The following is a 21,773-nucleotide window of genomic DNA, read 5'->3' as shown; positions in this document are numbered from 1 at the left end:
GGTTTTGTTTGATCCTCGCAGGATGTGAAAGCCACAGTGACTCACTCCATCCACAGTGCCATCCACTCCATCGGTGGCATCCAGGTGCTGTTTCCTCTCTTTGCTCAGCTGGACTATCATCAGCTGAGCGACAGCCAGGTGGAAACTACCGTCTGGTAAGAAGTGGAAAAGTTTTATCTTTTGGAAAACAGAAGTTCATGCAGTAGAAATTATACATATTAGTAGAAGTTATACACGTCGCTCACTCGGCTCTCTCGACCAGCAGCTAATAGTTGTGCCGAGATCCAAAATGCAGACTGTGCCTTCTCCGTTCTTCTCAGATCTTTTTTTTACTGGCCTTTCCACTTTGACCACTATTTACATTTTTATTTACTGCTCCTACATTTTTGTGTGCTTGGTTTTAGCTTAATTTCGATTTTTTTTTTTTTTTTTTTTTTTAATTTTTATTGATCAAGTCTGTTTGACTCCTTGACTGTGGTTGTTAAGGTGCAGCTCTTTGGTCAACTGTTGTTGTATTTTAAATGTGCTATTTAAATACATTTGACTTGATGTTTTTTTCTAAATTGTAGGTGGCAAGTAGGTTAGTTTGGACCTGTGAATTGAATTGACTTTTGATCCTTTGTTCATGAACCAATTTATATTTGTATTTGTGGCTGTATTTTTGGACTGACGGAGAGAAAACGCCAATAACAAATTGACTTTTTAAAGCAGTGCAAAGGGAGATATTTCTATGAATATACATTATATTTATTTGTGTTTCGTGGCTAAATTAAAGCAGCTTTTTAGGGGGCAAACATACCATTTCATTATTGGTATGTCATTCAGTTTTAAAAATATTAACACTTTTTTGTTTTAATTTGAAAGTGACAAATCAACAGAAAATGCCTCTATAACAGCAGCAAGCAGGTTAAAGTTGTTACAGTTGGGACCGAGGAGTGCTCAGTTTGCTGATGTCATGACATCTCGGGGATACGTTCTCAACATCCAGAGAGCCAGAGCAGGTGTCTGCTGGACAAATAGTGTGGTGATAAGTTTTTCTGTATCATGAACTAGCTTCGGTGAAGCTGTCGTCCACTTTTCATTATCATCTCTACTCAGTGCTTCAATCTCCTCACTCCCCTCATCCCGGGCAGGTCTGCCCAGAGCTTCCCAACTGTGCCCGGGATGGAGTCTGAGCTCTGCACTAATCCCGTGTTAGTTCAATGACATGGATGGACGCAGGAGTGGCTACATAGCAGCACAAATCCCTGATGGCCATAGCTCTCTGCCTCTGTAGATTCTTCTTATCTCAGCTCTCTGTGCCTCTTTCTCTCTCGCGAGCATGTTAGGGTCTTTCGCTCACAGTGTGCGACTGTCCCAACATTTTTTTTTTCCCTTTTGTGTCTTCGAGACAGTCCTGCCAAAGCCTGCTAAAGTTCAACGTTTTTTAAACAATTAACTCCTTACAATGTCAGTGGATCTGCTGCGGCTTTTCCTGACAGCACCCTCAACGAGCGATATAAAAAAATGATTCAGTTAAAAACATTTTTTTCTCATGTTACTCTGTGCCACCATGAATTCCAAGCACTGGCGATATAACATGCGTCGCCACAGCTAAACTAAATTGGAAGGAATCTGTGCTTGCAGTAAAGGATCAAAGGATAAACCGAGAGCACACAGAGTTGAGGGTCATCCAGTTCTGCATGTTTTCCCTCTGACTCTGTTATAGCTTCGGTTGGAGCACTAGGGGGAAAGGAATTGCAAACTGACATGGTACACAACCAGACGCACATCAGATTCAAGTGAACATTGATTGGTGCAGTTTGTATGCATGTACTGTATATACATGGGCCGGCCTGCATGAGAGTGATTGTGTCCTTGTGATTGTTGTACTGGAGAGGAAACCACTAGAGGATGTGAGGGAAAGCCGATTAAGAAGTGTCACCGAGCACCACTGTCACTCAGCCAAAGGCTGCTACTGAAAAGCCCGGCGACAAAGAAAAAAAATTGCCTTCACTGCACTGCTTTGCCCCCCTCCCCCTCCGCCACACACACACACACACACACACACACACACACACACACACACACACACACACACACACACACACACACACACACACACACACACACACACACCCTGTTATAGTCCATCCCTAAGACCATCTCGGTCCCTCGACAAGGCAGAAAACCAGCGCTTTCTTCTCAACTGAAGAGGGATGAAAGGGGTGAGCGAGTGTTCCTAGAAGATTGCTGACCTCTTCTGAAAATGACCTTGTTTTTTCTTTTCCCCCTCTGCCTTACTGTCTCTTCATGCAACTGTAGTGTATAGAATAACCCCTTCACCACCGTATGAGCAGTGTAAGAGGATAACTATTCTATATGAGATATTGTATCTTTTATTTTTGCAGCGCTACTCTCCTGGCCTTTCTCGTTGAGCTGCTCAAGAGCTCCGTGGCCATGCAGGAGCAGATGCTGGGCGGGAAGGGCTTTTTGGTGATTGGATACCTGCTGGAGAAGGTAAGGTAGAGCCTCCGAGAAGATAGCACCACTGTTTCACAACCAGAAGGACGCAATGCTTCTCAGGGATTTCACATTTTCAAATTAATCAGTGTCACGTCACACAAATGAAAATACTGACTCTTTAGACCTCAAGAAAATGCTCTACAAGAGATATACTCACTTACTTTGTGTTTTGACCTGAAAAATGCCAAATCCTTCATTTCCTCCCAAAATGAATTAATGATCGAGAAATTATTTGCAGAGTTTTCACAATTTCTTCACTGAAAAATCTGCTTTTGAAACTTCTCTCTGTCCCCTCTATCAAGGTGTCCTCCCTCTCTAAGCTCCGTCAACAGCCTGATGTCGCATTGCCTATAGCAGCGTCTTAAATGTGTCTTTGAACTAAAAAGCGGCAGAGGAAGACCAACCCCCTCACCCCATTTCTCTCCGCATCAATCTTTATTTTGCGATGCAGATCTCGCAGCCGGTGTCCCCAGAGTGCTGACGGTTTTGGAGCTCGGAGAAATGACTCCACTTTGTCACTCAGTGGCTCTCCTGCCTGCTGGCTTCAGCTGCTGTTAACTAACAGCCAGGCAGAGACGGCACCTGAGAGGCTACCGTTATTTCCTTGCTTCCCTCCCCGCTGCCAGGTTTCACACTTTCACATATCGCTCCATCTGTTCATTATCTGTCTATGCTGCCACACCTTCCCTTCTTCCCGGGCTCCCCCCCTCCCCCCCAAGTCCCCACCTGCACAGAGAACAGGTGCCAGACGGGAGCGTTAGCATTACTCATCAAAGTTAATGCACAGTCAGGACAACCTGCCCTAATTTTGTTTAAACATCTTTTTAGGGGCGACCCAATAGTCAATTGGTTAGGGTGCATACCACATGGGCGCAAATACCATTAGCAGTCATCAGTCCATGCTCTCTCTCTCTCCTCATTTCCTGTTTGTCGACTCTGAACTACTTGAATGAATGCAAAAAATACTTGTTGCAAAAAAATACTTTTTTACTTGGCAAAATAGATCCATTTATCACCAGTGCCAAGATGTTAACCTGATGCTGCACCACTTAAGTAGAACAACAAATCCAACAGGGAACATGACAAAAGGGCATTTCAGTGAAAAATTACTTGGAATTTATTTACTACTTTTAATACACTAACTGATTCACATGAAACTGAAACTGCACACAGAGCGGACCAAATAAATAAAAACATTTAATTAATTAATTAATTAATATATACTGTAAATAAATAAAGGCATGAGTTGCCTGTATAATTTTTAAAACATAGTTTTTCTGTCCGTCACTCTGTTCCATTAATATTATCATATAATATTCTAAAAACCCTTTATGCTCGCTCAGGACTCAATCCAGTAACAATTTAAGATGAATTATCCCTCATGTATGCATGAATGTTGGCAGAACTGGTTTTAGGTACCATGTACCTTTTAGATAGAATGAGTTGCAAACTGCCCTCAAGCTCGAGTCTTACATTCCTCCTGGAGATTTTAAAGCTTGATTATCAGATGCTTTTTTTAAACATTTATTCCAAATTTTGTAGTTTATCGTGTTGTGTCTGTTTTGCTGATTGTGTTTCTTGTTTTTAGGTCTCTCTTAGAAACGAGATCTTCATCTTAACCTGACTTTGTGCCTTTTCCTTCAGTCATCGCGTGCTCACATCACCAGGGCTGTATTAGAGCAGTTCCTCTCCTTTGCAAAGTATCTGGATAGTCTGACACATGGAGCGCCACTACTGAAGCAGCTGTGTGACCACATCCTGTTCAATGCTGCCATCTGGATCCACACCCCATCCAAGGTGAGCTCCCTGCAGGAAACTCTGGCTGAGATTTCAACCATGCAAGACTTCTGTAATTCTTGGCATCATCATCATCATCATAATCATTATCACTTTTCTAAAGGAAATTCGCAAAACCTCACATATCCCTGTGTTTCAATATAAATAGGCTGTTGCTGTGTTGGTGTATCGTCAGGGTATCACACTGGTGTCAGTTTTGTTGAGATTCACAGGTACAATAAGTGTTTGTGTTGCTGCTATAATAACAAACCAGCGGTGAAATATGATTGCAAATCATATAAGATAGTGCAGCTTATAATAATATGAGATTAATGAAAAGTACGTTGACTGTCAGTTGAGTCGTCAATTGAAAGAATATTATGGTATGATGTATTTTACCCGAGACGGTGTTCAGGGACCAAATTATATCCACCAAACCATTGCTGTTCCAGTGTGTTTTAAATGTTCCAGAGGTTTGTTTTTTTCCCTCCTTCTTTTTAAAAATAATGACCCATAAAAAATGGGATGAGGTATATCAAAGAAACTTGGTTTTGTGTGGCAAATACATTTGCCTCAGTATTGCTGCTGGTGGGGCCAGGCCATGAATAAATAAAAGGAGGAAATAATACAAAATTGTCTGGAGGCTTGTGTACGACACTCCAAAATAGAGCGTGGAGAATGAGGGAGGAAAAAAGTGAGAGAAAACCGCAAGGTAATGAAGTGGGTTACAGCTTTTTCAGCTACATGGGGACAGAGCTACGTTGGCCCTCCCTTCCCTCAGGACACGCCACAAAGTCCACAAAGTTCCCTTTGTTCCTATCCTCAAGCTGTTGCCTGTACAAAGGGTCAGCTGTGTGAATGAGCATGGGAGAATACAAAAGGCAACCATTACAAATGTTCCTGTGGAAATTACATCAACAGTAATTGTTCAGTTATCTCAGTTGCCTTAAACCGTGTCACATCATGCTGAATTCACAACCGCACAGCCACATCGTGACTCGCATTTTGCTCATTACTATCCTGTAATTTATGACATACGGGGAAAAGGCCTCAGTATTTAGTGCCGCAGCAGCTGTGGTGGGATTAAGGATTCTCGTCAGGTCCGCTGCTAATTACAGAGGACATGCTAATCATCACTGAACAGAGTGGAGCTGCGACAATTATGAAACAGAGTAATACAGGGTCAGTGGCCATCCCTAACATACATCTGCAGGGATAATGGGCTCAGTTGGAGCTAACCACCCCAGTAAAATGTCTTCGTTACGCTAAGAAGGTATGAGGTTTATTTGATTTAGCTGTCATTACATGTCCTTAAAAAGGATACTTAAATGTGCCATTGGTAACACCAACACGTGTGAATGTGTTCCCACTCTAGGTGCAGCTCTCTCTGTATACCTACCTTTCTGCTGAGTTCATCGGCACAGCAACCATCTACAATACGATTCGGCGAGTGGGCACGGTGCTTCAGCTCATGCATACATTGAAGTACTACTACTGGGCCATCCACCCTGCAGACAGCAGCGGGATCACGCCAAAGGGTCTCGGTAAGCATACATAGCATTTAGCATGCTTTTGAGCACAAGTCAGCCTTAGTTGAGTTGTTGTTTTTTTGCAGTGGAATATGATTTGATTTGAGCAGTTGTTTATGTAAACTGTTTTTCATCCATCTGAAGCCTCATCCAAGCGAAGCTCAGTGCTTTGGAAAGGAAAACGTTGGGAGGGAACCAATCACAATCATTGTGTGCAGTCACAAGCCTGCTATCAAAGTGCCTTCCTGAAATGGCAGCAGCTCCCCCACATTTTAAATGACTCATCCCCACATGGAAGCACTTGCCTGTCATTTGTTAGGACCGTGGCCATCACAGGAGATGACAGTGATGCCGACACACCATATCAATATTGTCATCCCACCAGGGTGCTGAGTGTGGGCGTAAGGTCTCTAAATCCTGGGCCAGAAGTATGACTGGCATCCTCAGTCTGTGAAGCAACAGTATGTCACCCAGCAGGCTGTGTTGAAAGTGAAAGTGTCCTTGAAATGCCATTTTCTTTGTGTTGTCCATTATTCTGCTCTGAAACTATCATTGTTGTAAAATCTGGGTTGTCTTGTGTTGGTTCGGAGAGCTCAGTTTATGCTCCAACCAAGGCCAAATAAAATGTACTTGTTGAAGGTCAACACTTGTGTTCTGACAAACTGGAGGTAAAACTTGTTGTGTGATCAGAGGTAAATTGTTCCTTCCAAAAAGGATTTTTCTATCCCCCTGCCAGCAGTTCACAAGTGACTTTTACATTTATCAACACCGCAAGATGAGAATTAATTCTCAAGAGCAGCGTCACAGTTGGCTGAATATTGAAACACATCAGGGCACTAGGCCTACCGTCTTGATCTGTTATGGCTGGTAGTGAGCCTAATTGATCTCCCTTTAATAGTGGTGGTGATCTCCAGACTGCAAGGATAAAATGGCCGCATATACTTCTAATTATATTTCTCATTCTCACTCTTCCTGACTTCAGAGGTCCAATATCTTACACTTTTTACGGTGTTCCATTTAAAGGCTTAATATCCATTTTGGTGGTTTTAAGTACCAAAAACCATCTCAATACAGTTTTATATCTCTCTTAATCTTCTCTGTTTTGGTCTGTGTCTTGGAGGTGCATTGATTTTAGTGTCCCTCTCTCCTGATTGGCTGATTAACCCAGGTCCAGGCCAGCCGTAGTTTTTTTGTTTTGGACAGCTGCATGTGTTTTCTTCATTATAAAAGGTTGGACAGTGGGCTGTGCTCAAGGTGGACATATGACATGAGCGTGAGTTTGTGACATCACAAACGTATTTAGGTTCAACCAGCACAGTTACTAAATATGGGCTGTGTATTTCTCTGTCGACTGTGTTTTGACTTTTTTTTTTACAGTATTTATATAGAACCTAGACCTGCTTAACCATCAAAAATAAGTAAACAAAATGTGCGGACTGAAACACGAGCAATCTGTCTAGACATCCAGAAAATCCATCACATTCAGAAAGAGATGCAAAGAGATGCAAAGTTTCCCACAAGATTGAAGTTCATGTGTCGGTGCTCCAAAATGAAAGCAGCTTACGGCTCACACATAATCAACTAAATTGTACGAACATGGTTAAACAATTAAAAGTAACCGTTTACCAGTTATGGGTGCGTTCATGAATACGGTTGGAAATGGTCAGAGCATCATTCGAGCTGTTTGTCAAAAACTCAGTTTCAGTTTCTTATCACTCAGAGCAGGGGTGGATCATTAGTGATGTGGGTGGATGATTAGTGGTGTGGGCGGGTCAAAAGTGATGTGGGCGGATCATTATTGATGTGGGTGGATCATTAGTGATGTGGGTGGGTCATAAGTGATGTGGGCGGATCAAAAGCGATGTGGGCGGATCATTAGTGATGTGGGCGGATCATTAGTGAGGTGGGCGGATCATTAGTGATGTCGGCAGATCATTAGTGATGTGGGTGGATCATTACTGATGTCGGCAGATCATTAGTGATGTTGGGACTGCAGACAAACTACTGCACAGTAAAAACACTGTCAAAGAAAAAGTCATGTTGTGGTGTTTTTCTTTTTCTTAGAAACAAACCAAAAATAACGAATAACAGTATCATTAGAGTATTGGATCAATAAGCAGTCCAAGTAAGAGCAGCAGTATCATTAACATCTTAACAATATCCATTCCTGTTCCTCACTTACTGGTTATACAGGAAACTCAAGAAGCAATTTAAATTATTCCAGCCAAAAAAGTAATGATAAAAAAAAAATCATTAAATCTTGTCTCATCTTTTTGTTACGTCTTTTTTTTTTTTTTTTTTTTTTTTTACCAAATCATAGAGCGTAGTATCGGCCCAGACGTGTGCTGCTACTCACCACCACCAACCTATGGGGAACACTGGGCTACACATACAAAAACATGCACCTCAAGTCAGGTTACCTGGCGCCGCGCTAGTGGCAGCCTGTTGCAGCAGCTCCCCCCTGAGAGCCCCCCTGCTGTGGCGAAGAAATTTCCCCTCGGGGATTAATAAAGTGAAATAAGAAAAATAAAAAAAAATACTGAACTATGCCACACATTAGTCGGCCACCTTCCTCCACTGGGTTCTCAGCCTTCCCTTAATGTAAGCTTTTCAATTAGGGGTGTAATTACAGTGCTGCTTGTTGTCGAGTCGCTGGTATTAATGGGCTGAGAAAATGGCTGAGATTCTGTGGAAGACATCTCAAAATGGATTACCTTCGTGCTGTATGTAATTTTCAAAGTGAGTCTGGTTTCATTGATCTGTGCTTGATTTGACAGGTCCGTTTTTCTCTCTGTCCTTCTTAACTGAGAAATGACCAAACAAAAGACACGAACAAAAAGGGGGAGAGCCAAGCAGATAATGAAGTGTTCCATTATAGGACACAGAGAGGACATTTAAAACACATCTCCTCCAGCGACTCGTTCGTTTTCTGGAAGTGCCTCCCCTTTTTTTTCTTCCCCAGGTCTTAATAGACAGTACTATCAAATTAAAGCCATGTATCATTCGGTTATACGCAGACTCAGTGGAGGCACTCATAGATAGATGCTCATTGTTCAACTTCTTTCAGCCTGTGACATGTACCCACAAGCCTACACATAATCTGTCTCAATTTCTATCACTTTCTTTTGTCTCCGTCTCGGCCCTGCCTCTGTTTTACTAAATAATGAGTAATGAAATAGGCACCACACTTGCTTGGCCAGCCACTGCATTCACTTCAAGCTTCAGTCTTCTCCCCGTTATAGATTTAGATCACCAGTGGCAGATGTAGAGAGGTACTTCACAAGAATAATCCGTTCAAAGGCTGTGGTTGCATTGATTTTTGTATGTGCCTTGATTCTGACGAATTCATCTCATGTACGACGCAAATTACCGATGACAGGGAAGACAGGGAAGTCAGGCAACGGTTTGGTGATTGCATGCAGTTCATGCGACGCTGCCTGGTGTCAGATTTAGACATTTACACCTCGGAAATCCACCAGAGCAAATGGAGGTTAAGGCAGTGCATTAGAAAGGTTGTCGAGTGTGAGAAGGGTTCCTTGCCCATTCACTCTTCATGTTTTATCCCTCATGGTTGTCCTGTTTCTTTTGAAATGTTCAGCCATTGCAATTAAAGTCCACATACTTCTGATACTTCAACAAAAGCAGGTATTAGTTACAACTTGAGACGACTTCTGTTGTCATAAACCAGTTGTTGCTACTTCAGTTAAAAATACATTTGAGAAAGTTTAATCAGCATTTGTTTCTTCACAAGCATTCAGGGGTGGAAAATATAATCCTCCTTGTTTTATATTAAAAGGTTGGTACAAGTATACAGGATGTACGTTATGTCATGTAGCAAGACTTTATTATCATCAGCCATAAGCTGTAATAAGATTCCTGCATTAATCACATGGACATAAATCGTTTTTCAATAAACTCTTTCTCCTTGTGCCCTTGGGATGCAGGGAATAAGGCAATCTGTGAACAAGAAACAAGAGCTATACAGAGCTGCTGAGCATAATTGGTTGTGAATAACTTAGATGCATGTGGCTGCAGTAATAATGTTCTTATCATCCACTCCGTGTTAGGCTCCAGCCCTGCACTGGGATTTCCTTTCTCCCTCTATTAATCAGTGTTGGGATGCAGTGGCACTTACCGTCCTCCTGCAACCTCGGGGAGCCTCTTCATTGATTGCATTGACCGGCTGTTGAAACAGTATGGTCAGGTGTCAGCTGCCATTGTATTTGTCATCACGGCACTGTCCCCATTTCCAGTGAACATGTGTCTGGCCAAGGTGGAGGTTGGAGTTTATCAGAGCTGAGAGGAGAAGAAAGACAGTTCAAAGTGACCAATTTTCTTGTTGTATTTGTCCCAGTTACTCTATTTGATACCTCTGCAAATACAAAAGGACGCGTTAGTGTGTTTCTACCTGGTCTAGCTGCATTAGGGATGAGTGAATGTTTACCAAGTTTTACTGCCACAATTCTGCTACGGTGAGAGTGCTGGTAATCCCAAGGAGATTTGTTTGTATTGTTATAAGCGGTAATGTCTGCCATGGCCTGTACTTCCTGCTGTATCTGACTGAATAGCTGTGTTGCATTGATCTGCCTGTTGCTGCAGCCCATCACAGTGTTTTCTCAGTGTACATTAAAACAGTTTTTGGCTAAAAGAAAAAAAAAAGAAAGAAAAAAAAGAGGAGATCACTATCTAATTGTGTGAAAATTAATTCCTGTGCAAACCAGGAGAGCAGGAGCAGCTCTGTGATACGACGGTTAATCAATGTTTCCTGTCATATTCTGTAATTCTTCTTTATTTGCACAGCATATATACACCTGATGGCAGCCTCATATTGCAATCAATCCCCGTCATGAACTTAATTCACAACACGACCGCTGACGAGCTGAGCGCTAACTTCAAAGTGTCAAAGTGACCTTAAGTTGGCAGAGGCATTCTGGATAGTTTTAATGAGATGTTGGCCACTGTGATGGGCAGGTGTGACTAAGGTGACCTTGGGCTGGCTGCCTGGACACTGTGCTGTGGCCAAGAGATACACATTGACTTTGCATGCTGCATGCACAAATTGTTCTTCATTTACAGAGGAAGAGATTGGCTGTAAATGCCACTGTCTAGTTTTCTGGTGAACTTTTGATTCACACACTCATGGTGAATTCAGTAAATCAACAAAGCTGAGGATACAGAAAAACAATCAACAACTGAGGTTCCTGTTTTGTTATTTTTCTTAAAAGTTCAAAGCAGGAAAATAGGACTTTATTGTGAGAACATTTCATCATCACTCACAAAACCCCCGCAAAAAGGAACTTGTAAAAATACATCAAGCATAAAATATGCCAGTAAAAGATTGATTCTTTCTCATTTTTTGTATTCTCTTTCACTTTCTTTCAAACTATAGATGGTCCAAGGCCAACCCAGAAAGAAATAATTTCTCTGCGGGCATTCATGCTTCTCTTTCTGAAGCAGCTGATCCTGAAGGTACATCCCACCTGTCTTCATGCCTCGCAGCCCCTCACCCGACTGCACTGGAAAAAATGTTATTCTTTAAAACATTCTACTGGTGTGCTCGCTTAATACATTCAGAAAACCAGCTGTGCTGAAAGTGAGGAATGAATTCATTAGTCAATTCATTAGTCAAGAGAAGATTAAGAAATTATCATTTCAAATAATTATTTATCATTTATGTAAAGATACCAAACGTTTGTGGGTTCCAGCTTCACAAATTAGATCAATTGCAGTTTTAACATTTTACTTTTGATTCAATTACCTAATTCTTTCTTTAAAAAATAAAAATAAAAAAAAAATATATAGTAATCAATAATAAAAGTACTGCAATGAAACTAAAATATTAAAGATTTGGTTGGGTTTTCAGTGTTTTACACGACATTGTTGCGTGTTGCTGCCCACTTCCCAGCCTGCCATGTTTCTGCTGATACTTATCCATTGCATGGCAAAACTAGGAGGATTTTTAATACTGGATAGAAAACAGAGCTTGGAGTCGACGTGTTATCAACGGGCCAAACTTCGTAGGCAAGCAGGCTGTTCAATCTGTTATGCTGCAGGAACACAGGTGCATCATTCACAAACCCAGTCTGAGAACACCAATAAAAATTGACACAAGGTATTGAAACAGTTGAGTTCTTAATCCAGAAATGACTAATAACTGGAGGAAAGACTGAAATACTGTGATACTTTTTGTCAGAATATTGGTGCGCATGCTGTAACTTTATAATGCAATTACTCTGTTTTCTTATTTTTGTATTCCTTCAGGACCGAGGTGTGAAGGAGGATGAACTACAGAGCATCCTGAACTATTTGTTAACAATGCACGAGGTACGTGAGAGTCTTTCTCTGCTCCAAGAAAATTTACACCGTGTATTGGTGTGCAACTTTTCTTCCCTCAGCTTCAAGGTCACCGGTAAACTTTAGAATTGCAGTTCTAGGAGAGGCCCTCAAATTCAATGAAAAGATCATTTTGACTGCCAGTGCCCTCTGCATTGTGTAATAGCAAGCCACTGCTGCTTGAATTGTTGTAAGGAGTACCATGAGCCCAGGTTTATTCTGCAACTGCAGGTGATACAGTTGCAAGATACATAAATTTAGTCTTAAAAAAAAACAGAAAGTGTATTCTCTCTCTTCACCTGCTCCTATTTCTATTTTTCTATAGTTGTTTTTGTCCCCTGATTTGTCTGCAGGACGAGAATCTGCATGACGTGTTGCAGTTGGTGGTAGCCCTCATGTCTGAGCATCCCGCCTCCATGATTCCCGCATTTGACCAGAAAAATGGAATACGGTAAGCTCCTCGGGGGACAACACCATCTACCTGCTGTTCAAGCACAAAAATGAAAAAGATTATTTCACAAGATAACCTGAAATACCTAATGGTGGTGCTATTTCTGTGTACCCGTGTGATGCATGAGTGATTCACATGTTTAGTGAGAAACATAATAATATTAACATTGATTTCACGGTGTGATATGATCAATCTTAGCCCATGTGATCCTAAAAAATATAAATGCTGACACGATGCGAGTTCTGAGGAAAAGGTTGCTGCTTTCATTCAGACATTCATTTAACTTTTCATTAACAGAGCTCTACTTTATTCCATCAAGAAAATGTAGTGTTGCCAGTTTTTGCTGCTTTTTTCTGTTTTAGGGTGATCTACAAGCTCATGACCGCAAAGAGTGAAAGCATTCGTGTACAATCCCTCAAAGTCCTCGGCTACTTCCTGAAGCATTTGGGCCACAAGTAAGTAATGCCTTCTGGTGGCTGTGTTGGAGATTCTCGTCACATGTTCATAAATGTTTTTATAATGAGGTCTGAAGATTAATGAGTCCTCAAATTTTTCAAACAATAGGTCTCTTCTATGCTGTAATCTACTCTGTTTAGTTGTTTTTAGCCTTTCCATGTCCATGCAATGTAAATGTTAACAATGTTACATAAGCTAGTAGCATAGAAAGTATACAACCATAAATCAGGCTTTACAATCAGAGAGAAGAGTCGTCTGTTGCTGCCACACAGAAAAGTCAAAAACCTCTTGACTAGATGCCAGTTTTGCAAAAAAGGGGTGCACTGCTTTGTAGAGCACCTGGATTCTTGGCATTGTGCCCTAAAACCATTAAGAAGAGTGGAACAGGCCCAAGTTACTGTCCTGCAGAGTAAAATATATAATAAAACTACCCACTAGGCTGTCAGCATATCATCTGTATGGTGCACATTGGAGAGGAGAAGAGAGAACGCTTATAGCGGGAGAGCTCAAGATAAAAAATTAAAAAAAAGGATGGATGGGGAAGATATGAGCGTAGTGCTGTGTGTGGTGTTACTGGGGCCGGCTAAATAGAGAGATAGAGCAGGTATAGGCCCCGGCTAGATGACCTCGGGAACAAGTGAAAAGCCTATATCCTTATGATTTTGTCTCCTTACTATTAAAAGCTTTAATAGAATCTAGTTCACTTTGGGTTTAAGTGCTGCTCATAAATAAATAAAGATGTTTCTTCAGTGCTTTGGTGAGATTATTAGTTTAATTTGTAATATTATATGTGTTAGCACAGTAATGTTAGATATTGGTTACTCTATCTCCATGTAATAAGTCAATCCGATAAAGAGGTTTGTTGCACAGATCAACTTTTTGTGGGTATGCGCCAAAAAGAAAGAAGAAACATAAATGTTTAGTAAAAGCACCAATAACTACCCTGACAATATTATTGCAGTATCAATGTTAAGATATTTGTTAAAAAAAATATCATAATGTTTGTGTTTTTCCATATCACTCAGCCCTCCCACCACTCCCCACAATTATACAAGTTTAAACAAACATAATGAAAAGGACATTTCAATGACAGTTTTAGAGTTAAATATGCATCCTGTTGTTTGATCATCTTATCTCTCTAACAGCAGAGTTTCATCTTTTCTCACTGAATCGCTTACATCCAGAGCACATAGTTATAAACTGTGTGCCTTCATGATCTTAGTTGATAGTTTAAAGTGTGTTCAAGGGAAAAGAGGGTGACATTGTCTGGATTTACACTCATGAAAGCATTTACAGCCAGACACTGCAGCTCAGCTTGCAATGCATCATCAGTCTGCCCTTTTCTCCCAAATCTCCGTATTTATACAGTTGAGAGAGACTCGATTCTTCTCCCGAGTGTCCAATTTGCCACCCTCTGCAAAATACAAAAAAATGTCAACTTATTAGGAAAGTCCCAGTTTGTCTTGCGCCATTGGCAGCAGAGTAGAAAAGCTGCGCGTTAGCATTTTGACAGCAGTCCTCTTGCTGTTTGTGGAAACAGTTTTCCCGCTGTTGAACCTATTCAGCCATTGTATCTTGGAGCCGTTCGTAGTGACAGGCCAACTTCGTTATCCTACACACCTCCAACACAATTTCCCCCAATTTATGACAGCAGGCAGTTTCTGACACTTGTCTCCAGAGCCCGGCGCTCTGTGGGTGAGAAGAGGGAAGCAAGCTGACGGCACTCACTGATCCTTTCGGTGGCTTAGGGAGCTCTAAACAACGCACTTCACCATTATTTCTGTGTGTGTGTGTGTGTGTGTGTGTGTGTGTGTGTGTGTGTGTGTTTATCCACAGGAGAAAGGTGGAGATCATGCACACACACAGCCTCTTCACTCTCCTGGGAGAGAGGCTCATGCTGCACACCAACACTGTGACTGTGACGACCTACAACACTCTTTACGAGGTAACAAAACATTTTCTTTTCAAATGTCCCAGCATTTCCGCGGCGGTGATTTTTATCTGACTGACGTGTTCTCGCTGCTTGCGGCACCAGATTCTGACAGAGCAGGCGTGCACACAGGTAGTTCACAAACCCCATCCTGAGCCCGACTCCACTGTCAAGATTCAGAACCCAAGTAAGCCCGTTCTGTGTCACAGAGTCTTGTCTTTTCCAAAGTACTTGGTTATCCGGTAAAACTGACAATATGGGCTCGTATCCCTGTTTGCATGCGTGTGGTTTAGTGATTCTCAAGGTGGTGGCAACTTTATTGAAGAACTCTGCCCCCAGCACTGAGCTGATGGAGGTTCGACGGCTCTTCCTTTCAGATATGATCAAACTGTTCAGCAACAGCCGAGAGAACAGACGGTGAGCAGAACTTCACCACCTTTTACTCACCCACTCCATTAATTATCTTTCTGGTTCCTGTATCGAAGAAAAGAGTAAAAAGACACTCAGATTCCCTCCGTCTACCGTGTCTGACAAGCTCATATAGATGATAAATCATCTTGAGACATGCACGTGTTCTCAAGCAGATGTTTCTGTGACTGTCTGACAGTTGCTCTCATTCCTGCTTTCTCTCTTTTTCCTTTGCACGATCAGATCTTTCTGTTCTGATGCACAGACACACACTGTAGGCCATACAGCAATTAAAATGATCATTCTAAGGAAAGCACAGACTTACATCGACAACATAATTAGCTAAGATGAAAAGGCAAAAGTGCTTTGTCATATAAAATTGTTGAATTGAAGAAGCACTTAATTGCTTTTCACTTTTGGCATTCTATTTGTGAGATACTGCAGCCAAATACACAAATAAATGAATCTACGAATAGACAAATTAATAACAGTCTGTCACGTTAATACCAAAATGCCAAATAACACTGGTATGTTATTTTGACTTCAAGAAAGATGTTGAGGAGAAGCAGAAATTATAACTCCATTAAATTATTTTTGAATGTTTATTGCTTCTGTTTTTTTTTTTTTTTTTAAATCAATTATAATAAACATTTGGACTACATCAAAATCATACCAACAACACTCATTATAAATGCTTGATAAGGTCTAACCTGGTTGCGGAGTGGTTGTGGTGCATACAGCACTGTGTCCAGGGTCAATTCCCATTCTTTGCTGCACGTCTTTCCACTGCTCTATTTTCCAAACATGTCCTGTCTGTCTCTACTGCTCCTGTCTAATAAAGGCAAAATGCAAAAGTTAAGCTACAGATTTGCTTAAATGACTGAAACTCTTTTATTAAATTCACACTGGTGATGTGTTATGCAGGTGTCTGCTTCAGTGCTCCGTGTGGCAGGACTGGATGTTTTCACTTGGCTACATCAATCCTAAAACTTCAGAAGAGCAGAAAATCAGCGAGATGATGTACAACATCTTCCGCATTCTGCTCTACCACGCCATCAAGTATGAGTGGGGAGGGTGGCGGGTGTGGGTGGACACGCTCTCCATAGCCCACTCTAAGGTGAGTCCTGCACCGTACAACAAAGAGGAAACACTGACCTCTGCTGTTAAGGGAGACATTTATTCTGTCTGATCTTAGCCGGTATGCCTCTTGTAGCTTCTCAGTTTACATCATCGATACGTGGCTAATGATGTTTATAACATTAACTTTTATTAGGTGACATATGAGGCACATAAAGAGTACCTGGCCAAGATGTATGAAGAGTACCAGCGTCAAGAGGAGGAGAATATTAAGAAAGGGAAGAAGGGTTTGGTCAGCACTATCTCTGGTCTATCTGCTCAGGCCTCTGGCATTCAGGGTGTGATTGAGATCAGAGAAATCGACGATAACTTCCAGACACCGGAGAGTGAGACAGACTACGAGAGTGCAGACTCGCGCAACCTGCTGGCTGAAGGGAAGGGGCCCGAAGAGGGTTTGAAAGGAACAGGGGGGACAGTGGACGGGGTGAGCGTCGAGGATCACGACCTCCTGGTGGACATCAAGGCTGAAAAGGTGGAGGCCACAGAGGTCAAGCTGGATGACATGGACATGTCCTCTGACTCTTTGGCAGTGTCTGAGAATGGAGCACTGGTGGAGGTGGATTCTCTGTTGGATAATGTTTATTGTGCTGCTGTGGAAAAGCTCAATGTCAGCAGTGTGCTGTTGCCAAAGGGCAGCATGGATGACCAAAATGCAGCCCCTCTCATTACACTAGGTGATGACAAGGACAACATCCCCCTCAGAAACAACTTCCTGTTTGGCAAGGCGACAGGCAGCATGGAGGACAAGCTACTGGCCGATCTCAGTCCAGGTGAGCCTCTGGTCCCGCCCAGCCCAGAGCTGCCAGTCCACACCAGAGCTAGTGATGAACTGAGCCTTCTAGCTCACGTGACAGGCAGCTCCTTACCCAGTATCCTGGAAAAGGATGAGTTTGAACTGCCGTCAGCCCTAGAGGGGATCAGCTCTGTAGCTGGTACCGAGGCTGAGACCTCCTCCAAAGGACCTGAGGTCCCTGAGGGCACAGCCACAGCAGAATCTGAACGGGACTCCTCGGCTGGCAAGACCAGCAGTGCAGTAGATGCAACAAGCAACACTTCTGACACGGAGAGATCAGATGATGGCAACGACAAGGAGATGAAAAAGATTCAGACAACAACCACCACACAGGTCAGTCTGAAACTAAATCTTCATGTAGTTTATTGATGTAAAATAGGTTTTCTAGTAATATCCTACACAAAAAAGAGGTTCACTCATTTCACCACAGTCAAAATACTTTAAAGCTCTCAGCCACAGGGAAGCACAACTGTGGACAATCATGAATATTGAAAAATAGAAGTCAAAGAGAAGAAGATGAGGAGTGGGACGAATGTGGGAGAGAGACAAAGGTCAATGTCAGGATGGGTTGGCCTGTAGTGAACAGTTCTATGTAAACAGACCCACAGAGGTCTTACTTTCCACAACTGCGCTTGTTATGGGGACACGAAAGCCTGGTGCACATCAGGAATCGGCCCTCTGAGACTCAGGAAACTGGGCTGCCAGAGGAGTTGGCTGAGCTAACAGGAGGACAGAAAAAGACAACCACTATTCTGCAGTCATCGCCTGGGACTTGTTCATCGCTTCCCTCTTCTCATATGAGCCAGCTCCGTCTCAGAGGTCAGACTATTTTGCCTCGACTGGGTCACTGATGGAGGGCCGGTGGGAGGCAGGTTTTATATTTAAACCCCTCTAGTCTGTTGCGTAATTGCTCATGTTGAATTCATTGCAGCTGCTTTTTAAACAGGCTTTTTGCAGCACCTTGCTGACTCATTCATCTTATGTTTAGAGGTTGCATTGAGCTTGTATTGTTCGTCAAGGTCGGACATAATTATCCAAGGACTGACTCTGAACTGACAATTCATCATTCACAGTGGAATTATATGTGATTATGGGTGCGCTTATGATCAGATGAAGAGCATTAGTAACTAGCCTGAATACAGTATGTCATGATAGACAGTGATTGTCTATTTGATGCCAAACCCATTTGTTTTGGTGATTTATAATTGATCTCCCGTCAGAGTCTGCATGGCCGCCTCGTCACTCAGATGGAAAGGGACATACGTGTGGACCTTGGCTTCAGAGGGACGCCCATGACCGAGGAACAGCGGCGTCAGTTCAGCCCCGGCCCGCGCACAACAATGTTCCGCATCCCAGAGTTCAAATGGTCGGCCGTGCACCAGAGACTGCTCACCGACCTGCTGTTTGCACTGGAGAGCGACGTCCACGTCTGGAGGAGGTGTGTGAAGTGATTCATGTGCACTTGAAAGACGCAGAGAGGGAGTGTGAACCTGATGCAAGTAGTGATACATAGATTACTCCTCCCAACGCGAGGTTTTATAGCTGTTTTTGACATCAGGCTTCTTTATACCTCCTGTTCTTACCTTACTGTGCATTGCTCAGATTTGTATAATGTGAAAAACATTTTGACCCTAATAATGTTGTTGTTGTTTTTTCTCACTTTTCTCTGGAGCCACTCCACCAAATCTGTCATGGACTTTGTTAATAGTAATGAGAACATAATTTTCGTCCACAACACCATCCATCTCATCTCTCAAATGGTCGACAACATCATTATCGCTTGCGGAGGGATTTTGCCACTTCTCTCAGCGGCCACCTCTCCTTCTGTAAGTGCACCTCCCTGACTTCAGTGAAGGGGAATAATGCCATCTAGTGGTAATTTATTATAACTGCTTGCTCTAAAGTCATCGGTGTTAACAGCAATACAGTGTGTACCTGTGGGAAATAAAACGTGTCTGTGTATAATGATTGAAGCTGCCTTTATTTGCTCAGCTTCACTCTGCTACAATTAATGCTGAGGACATTAGCTCAGCACAATTTGTTATGCTTGTAATTAACTTTCCTGTTTGTCATTCCTGTTTGCTCTGATCAATCTATTACAATTATCAAATTTAATTTGCAGTCTTAAATTAGAATCGATTTTAATCATCTTCTTTTGTTTATCTTTTTCGTTGCCCTCTAGAGTACCAAGGTTAGTACTTGTGCTTTTTTAATATCTCTCTCCTAATTTCATGCTTTGTTTACACCCAATTTGTTTAAAGACTCGTAAGATTGAGCTGAAAATGTAATATGCTCCCTCTGGACTGGAGCAGATGGATTTTTAGGAAATTTTAGGAAACCTCTCTGTTTCCACAAAGGATAGAAGCAAAACGTGGCTCTCTCCTTTGGTTCAATGCCCCAGAAAGCATTTGACAAGATATCACCTAGGGTGGAGCTGGATAGTCAGCTGAACTCAGATAATACTCTCCACCGGTTTTGGGAATTTCCAATATTATCGCTGCTTTCTCAGATACCATACTCACCATTACATGATAAAAGTGGCCCATGCAGCTGCTGTGTGCCACTTTCCCAAACTCAGCAGTACCCACGAATTATATTTATATGTGTGATATGCCCATCTTTCCTTATTTTATTGCATGTTGCTGTTTAAAGAATGATGCTTTAATCACAGCCAACGATGACAGTGTGTCCTTGTTGTTCCATATGTCATGTTTCCCTTGTTGCTCCTGCAAGACTGAGATGGAGAACATCGAGGCAACACAGGGCATGTCCTCAGAGATGGCCATCACTTTCCTGTCCCGTCTCATGGTCATGGTCGATGTCCTGGTGTTCTCGAGCTCCCTAAACTTCAGTGAGATTGAGGCTGAAAAGAACATGTCTTCCGGGGGCCTGATGCGTCAGTGCCTCAGACTTGGTGAGATCATGAGCGTGTGCTTGCTGCTGTTGATGGCAATCAGTGCAGCGGTGTAGTGAATGAATCACAGTATCTTTATGTAATGTTTGTTGACGGAAAAATAAATCAGTTGAAAACTGCCATTCTCTTCACGCGTTCTAATAATTCCTCTAATCCCTGAAAATTCACTGTTTGATCAGCAAAGCTAATTAATTTAAGAATCCTTTAGTAATTGTATGATAAACTGCAGTATGCTCAAGAGTTTTTCTGCAGTTTCCAACAGCGAAAAATGAAACTGTATTTTATTGGGAACTCAAAACAAGTAGAGAGAATAATGTGCTGTGTAATCAGGCAGCTTTTTGTGTCTCTCATTACTGTGCCTCATAGGACTTCCTGTGTTTGAATGTGTCATTGTATGTAAAAAAATAAATTAAAAAAAGATCTAATAAATTCAGAATTACTAAATCACGGACTTTTTTGAATAAACTCAAAAATTCTGAATTAGCTTTTTTATTTTATTTATTCGACTCACAAAGCAATCATAGAAATTGTGTGTTTCTTTTTGTCCACGCACGAGACTATCTGCGTCTATATCTGTTGGTGCCTGTGGGTCTGTGTATTTTTGAGACTGTGTTTGCTTCATTGTTGACTTCAAGTTGTGCTCTGTGGGAAGGGAGATAGTTCTCAGAAGCACAATCTCTAATCACTGCCTTTGGTGTGAAATCAGTCTGGCTGCTGATTTCACTCCGCTCTCTCTTCCGTCAGTCTGGAACAAATAGTCATTGGAGATAACTGATTAGTTTTAAAGAGGTCATGCATGTTACCAACAGTTAATTCCCATTTAACTGTATAATGAGAGACTGTTTGTATGTGTCTGTTTGTGTGCAGTGTGTTGTGTAGCTGTTAGGAACTGTCTGGAGTGCAGGCAGCGGCACAAAGAAAGGGGAAATATGTCCTCTATTCCCAACAACAGCAAGACTCAGGAAATGCTGCAAAATGCTGTAACTTCCAGTAAGGTAGGATGTGATGTCACATGTCACCTGTCTCAGCTGTCCACAGCACCGAAACTTTGATTTCTGTACTCAGAGTTGAAAATGTAATCTATACAATGCATGTTATTCTAAAAACACTTTGGCCCCCTCTCATAATGTGACCTACATAGTGACGGAAAATCTGCTCTCCCATTCCATGTGCCATCTGCACCCCATTGCTAAACCTGTATCAAAACCCACAATCTTATCTTTTTTCTGTTGCCTGAAGCCATGTAAAAATATACTTAATAGCAAAATGGTATTAGTTTGAGCTTTGTAAACAGAGTAGCATGTCATATCATGTCATATGTTTGCTTTAGACAGCTATAGAGACTGTCCCTAGTAACCTGTCTCCCATCAAGGACCCTGATCGCCTTCTGCAGGACGTGGATATCAATCGACTCCGCGCTGTGGTGTTTCGTGATGTGGTGAGTGAGCTGTGTGTGTGTGTGTGTGTGTGTGTGTGTGTGTGTGTGTGTGTGTGTGTGTGTGTGTGTGTGTGTATGTGTGTGTGTGTGTGTGTGTGTGTGT

General features: G+C 42.1%; 1 protein-coding gene across 1 annotated transcript in view; it reads left to right on the top strand.

The window, feature by feature from the left end:
- nbeab (neurobeachin b) overlaps positions 1-21,773 on the top strand; it is a 185,019-nt gene that overhangs the window by 58,469 nt on the left and 104,777 nt on the right. Inside the window, exons 10-28 of the mRNA XM_069161250.1 lie at positions 22-155; positions 2,391-2,499; positions 4,150-4,302; positions 5,657-5,825; positions 11,200-11,279; positions 12,072-12,134; positions 12,497-12,594; positions 12,957-13,049; positions 14,887-14,995; positions 15,086-15,167; positions 15,274-15,397; positions 16,313-16,505; positions 16,662-17,651; positions 18,539-18,756; positions 18,991-19,144; positions 19,501-19,509; positions 20,052-20,232; positions 21,100-21,227; positions 21,605-21,670. Of these exons, the coding sequence (XP_069017351.1) occupies positions 22-155; positions 2,391-2,499; positions 4,150-4,302; positions 5,657-5,825; positions 11,200-11,279; positions 12,072-12,134; positions 12,497-12,594; positions 12,957-13,049; positions 14,887-14,995; positions 15,086-15,167; positions 15,274-15,397; positions 16,313-16,505; positions 16,662-17,651; positions 18,539-18,756; positions 18,991-19,144; positions 19,501-19,509; positions 20,052-20,232; positions 21,100-21,227; positions 21,605-21,670 (3,153 nt within the window). The remainder of the gene's footprint in view (positions 1-21; positions 156-2,390; positions 2,500-4,149; positions 4,303-5,656; positions 5,826-11,199; positions 11,280-12,071; positions 12,135-12,496; positions 12,595-12,956; positions 13,050-14,886; positions 14,996-15,085; positions 15,168-15,273; positions 15,398-16,312; positions 16,506-16,661; positions 17,652-18,538; positions 18,757-18,990; positions 19,145-19,500; positions 19,510-20,051; positions 20,233-21,099; positions 21,228-21,604; positions 21,671-21,773) is intronic.

This window comes from Embiotoca jacksoni, unplaced genomic scaffold, assembly GCF_022577435.1.
Source record: "Embiotoca jacksoni isolate LCO1_2020_lvr unplaced genomic scaffold, fEmbJac1.0.p SCAF_28, whole genome shotgun sequence".
Classification (NCBI taxonomy): domain Eukaryota; kingdom Metazoa; phylum Chordata; class Actinopteri; family Embiotocidae; genus Embiotoca; species Embiotoca jacksoni.
Note: the sequence above shows the minus strand (reverse complement) of the source record. Positions and strands in the feature narration are given on the sequence as shown.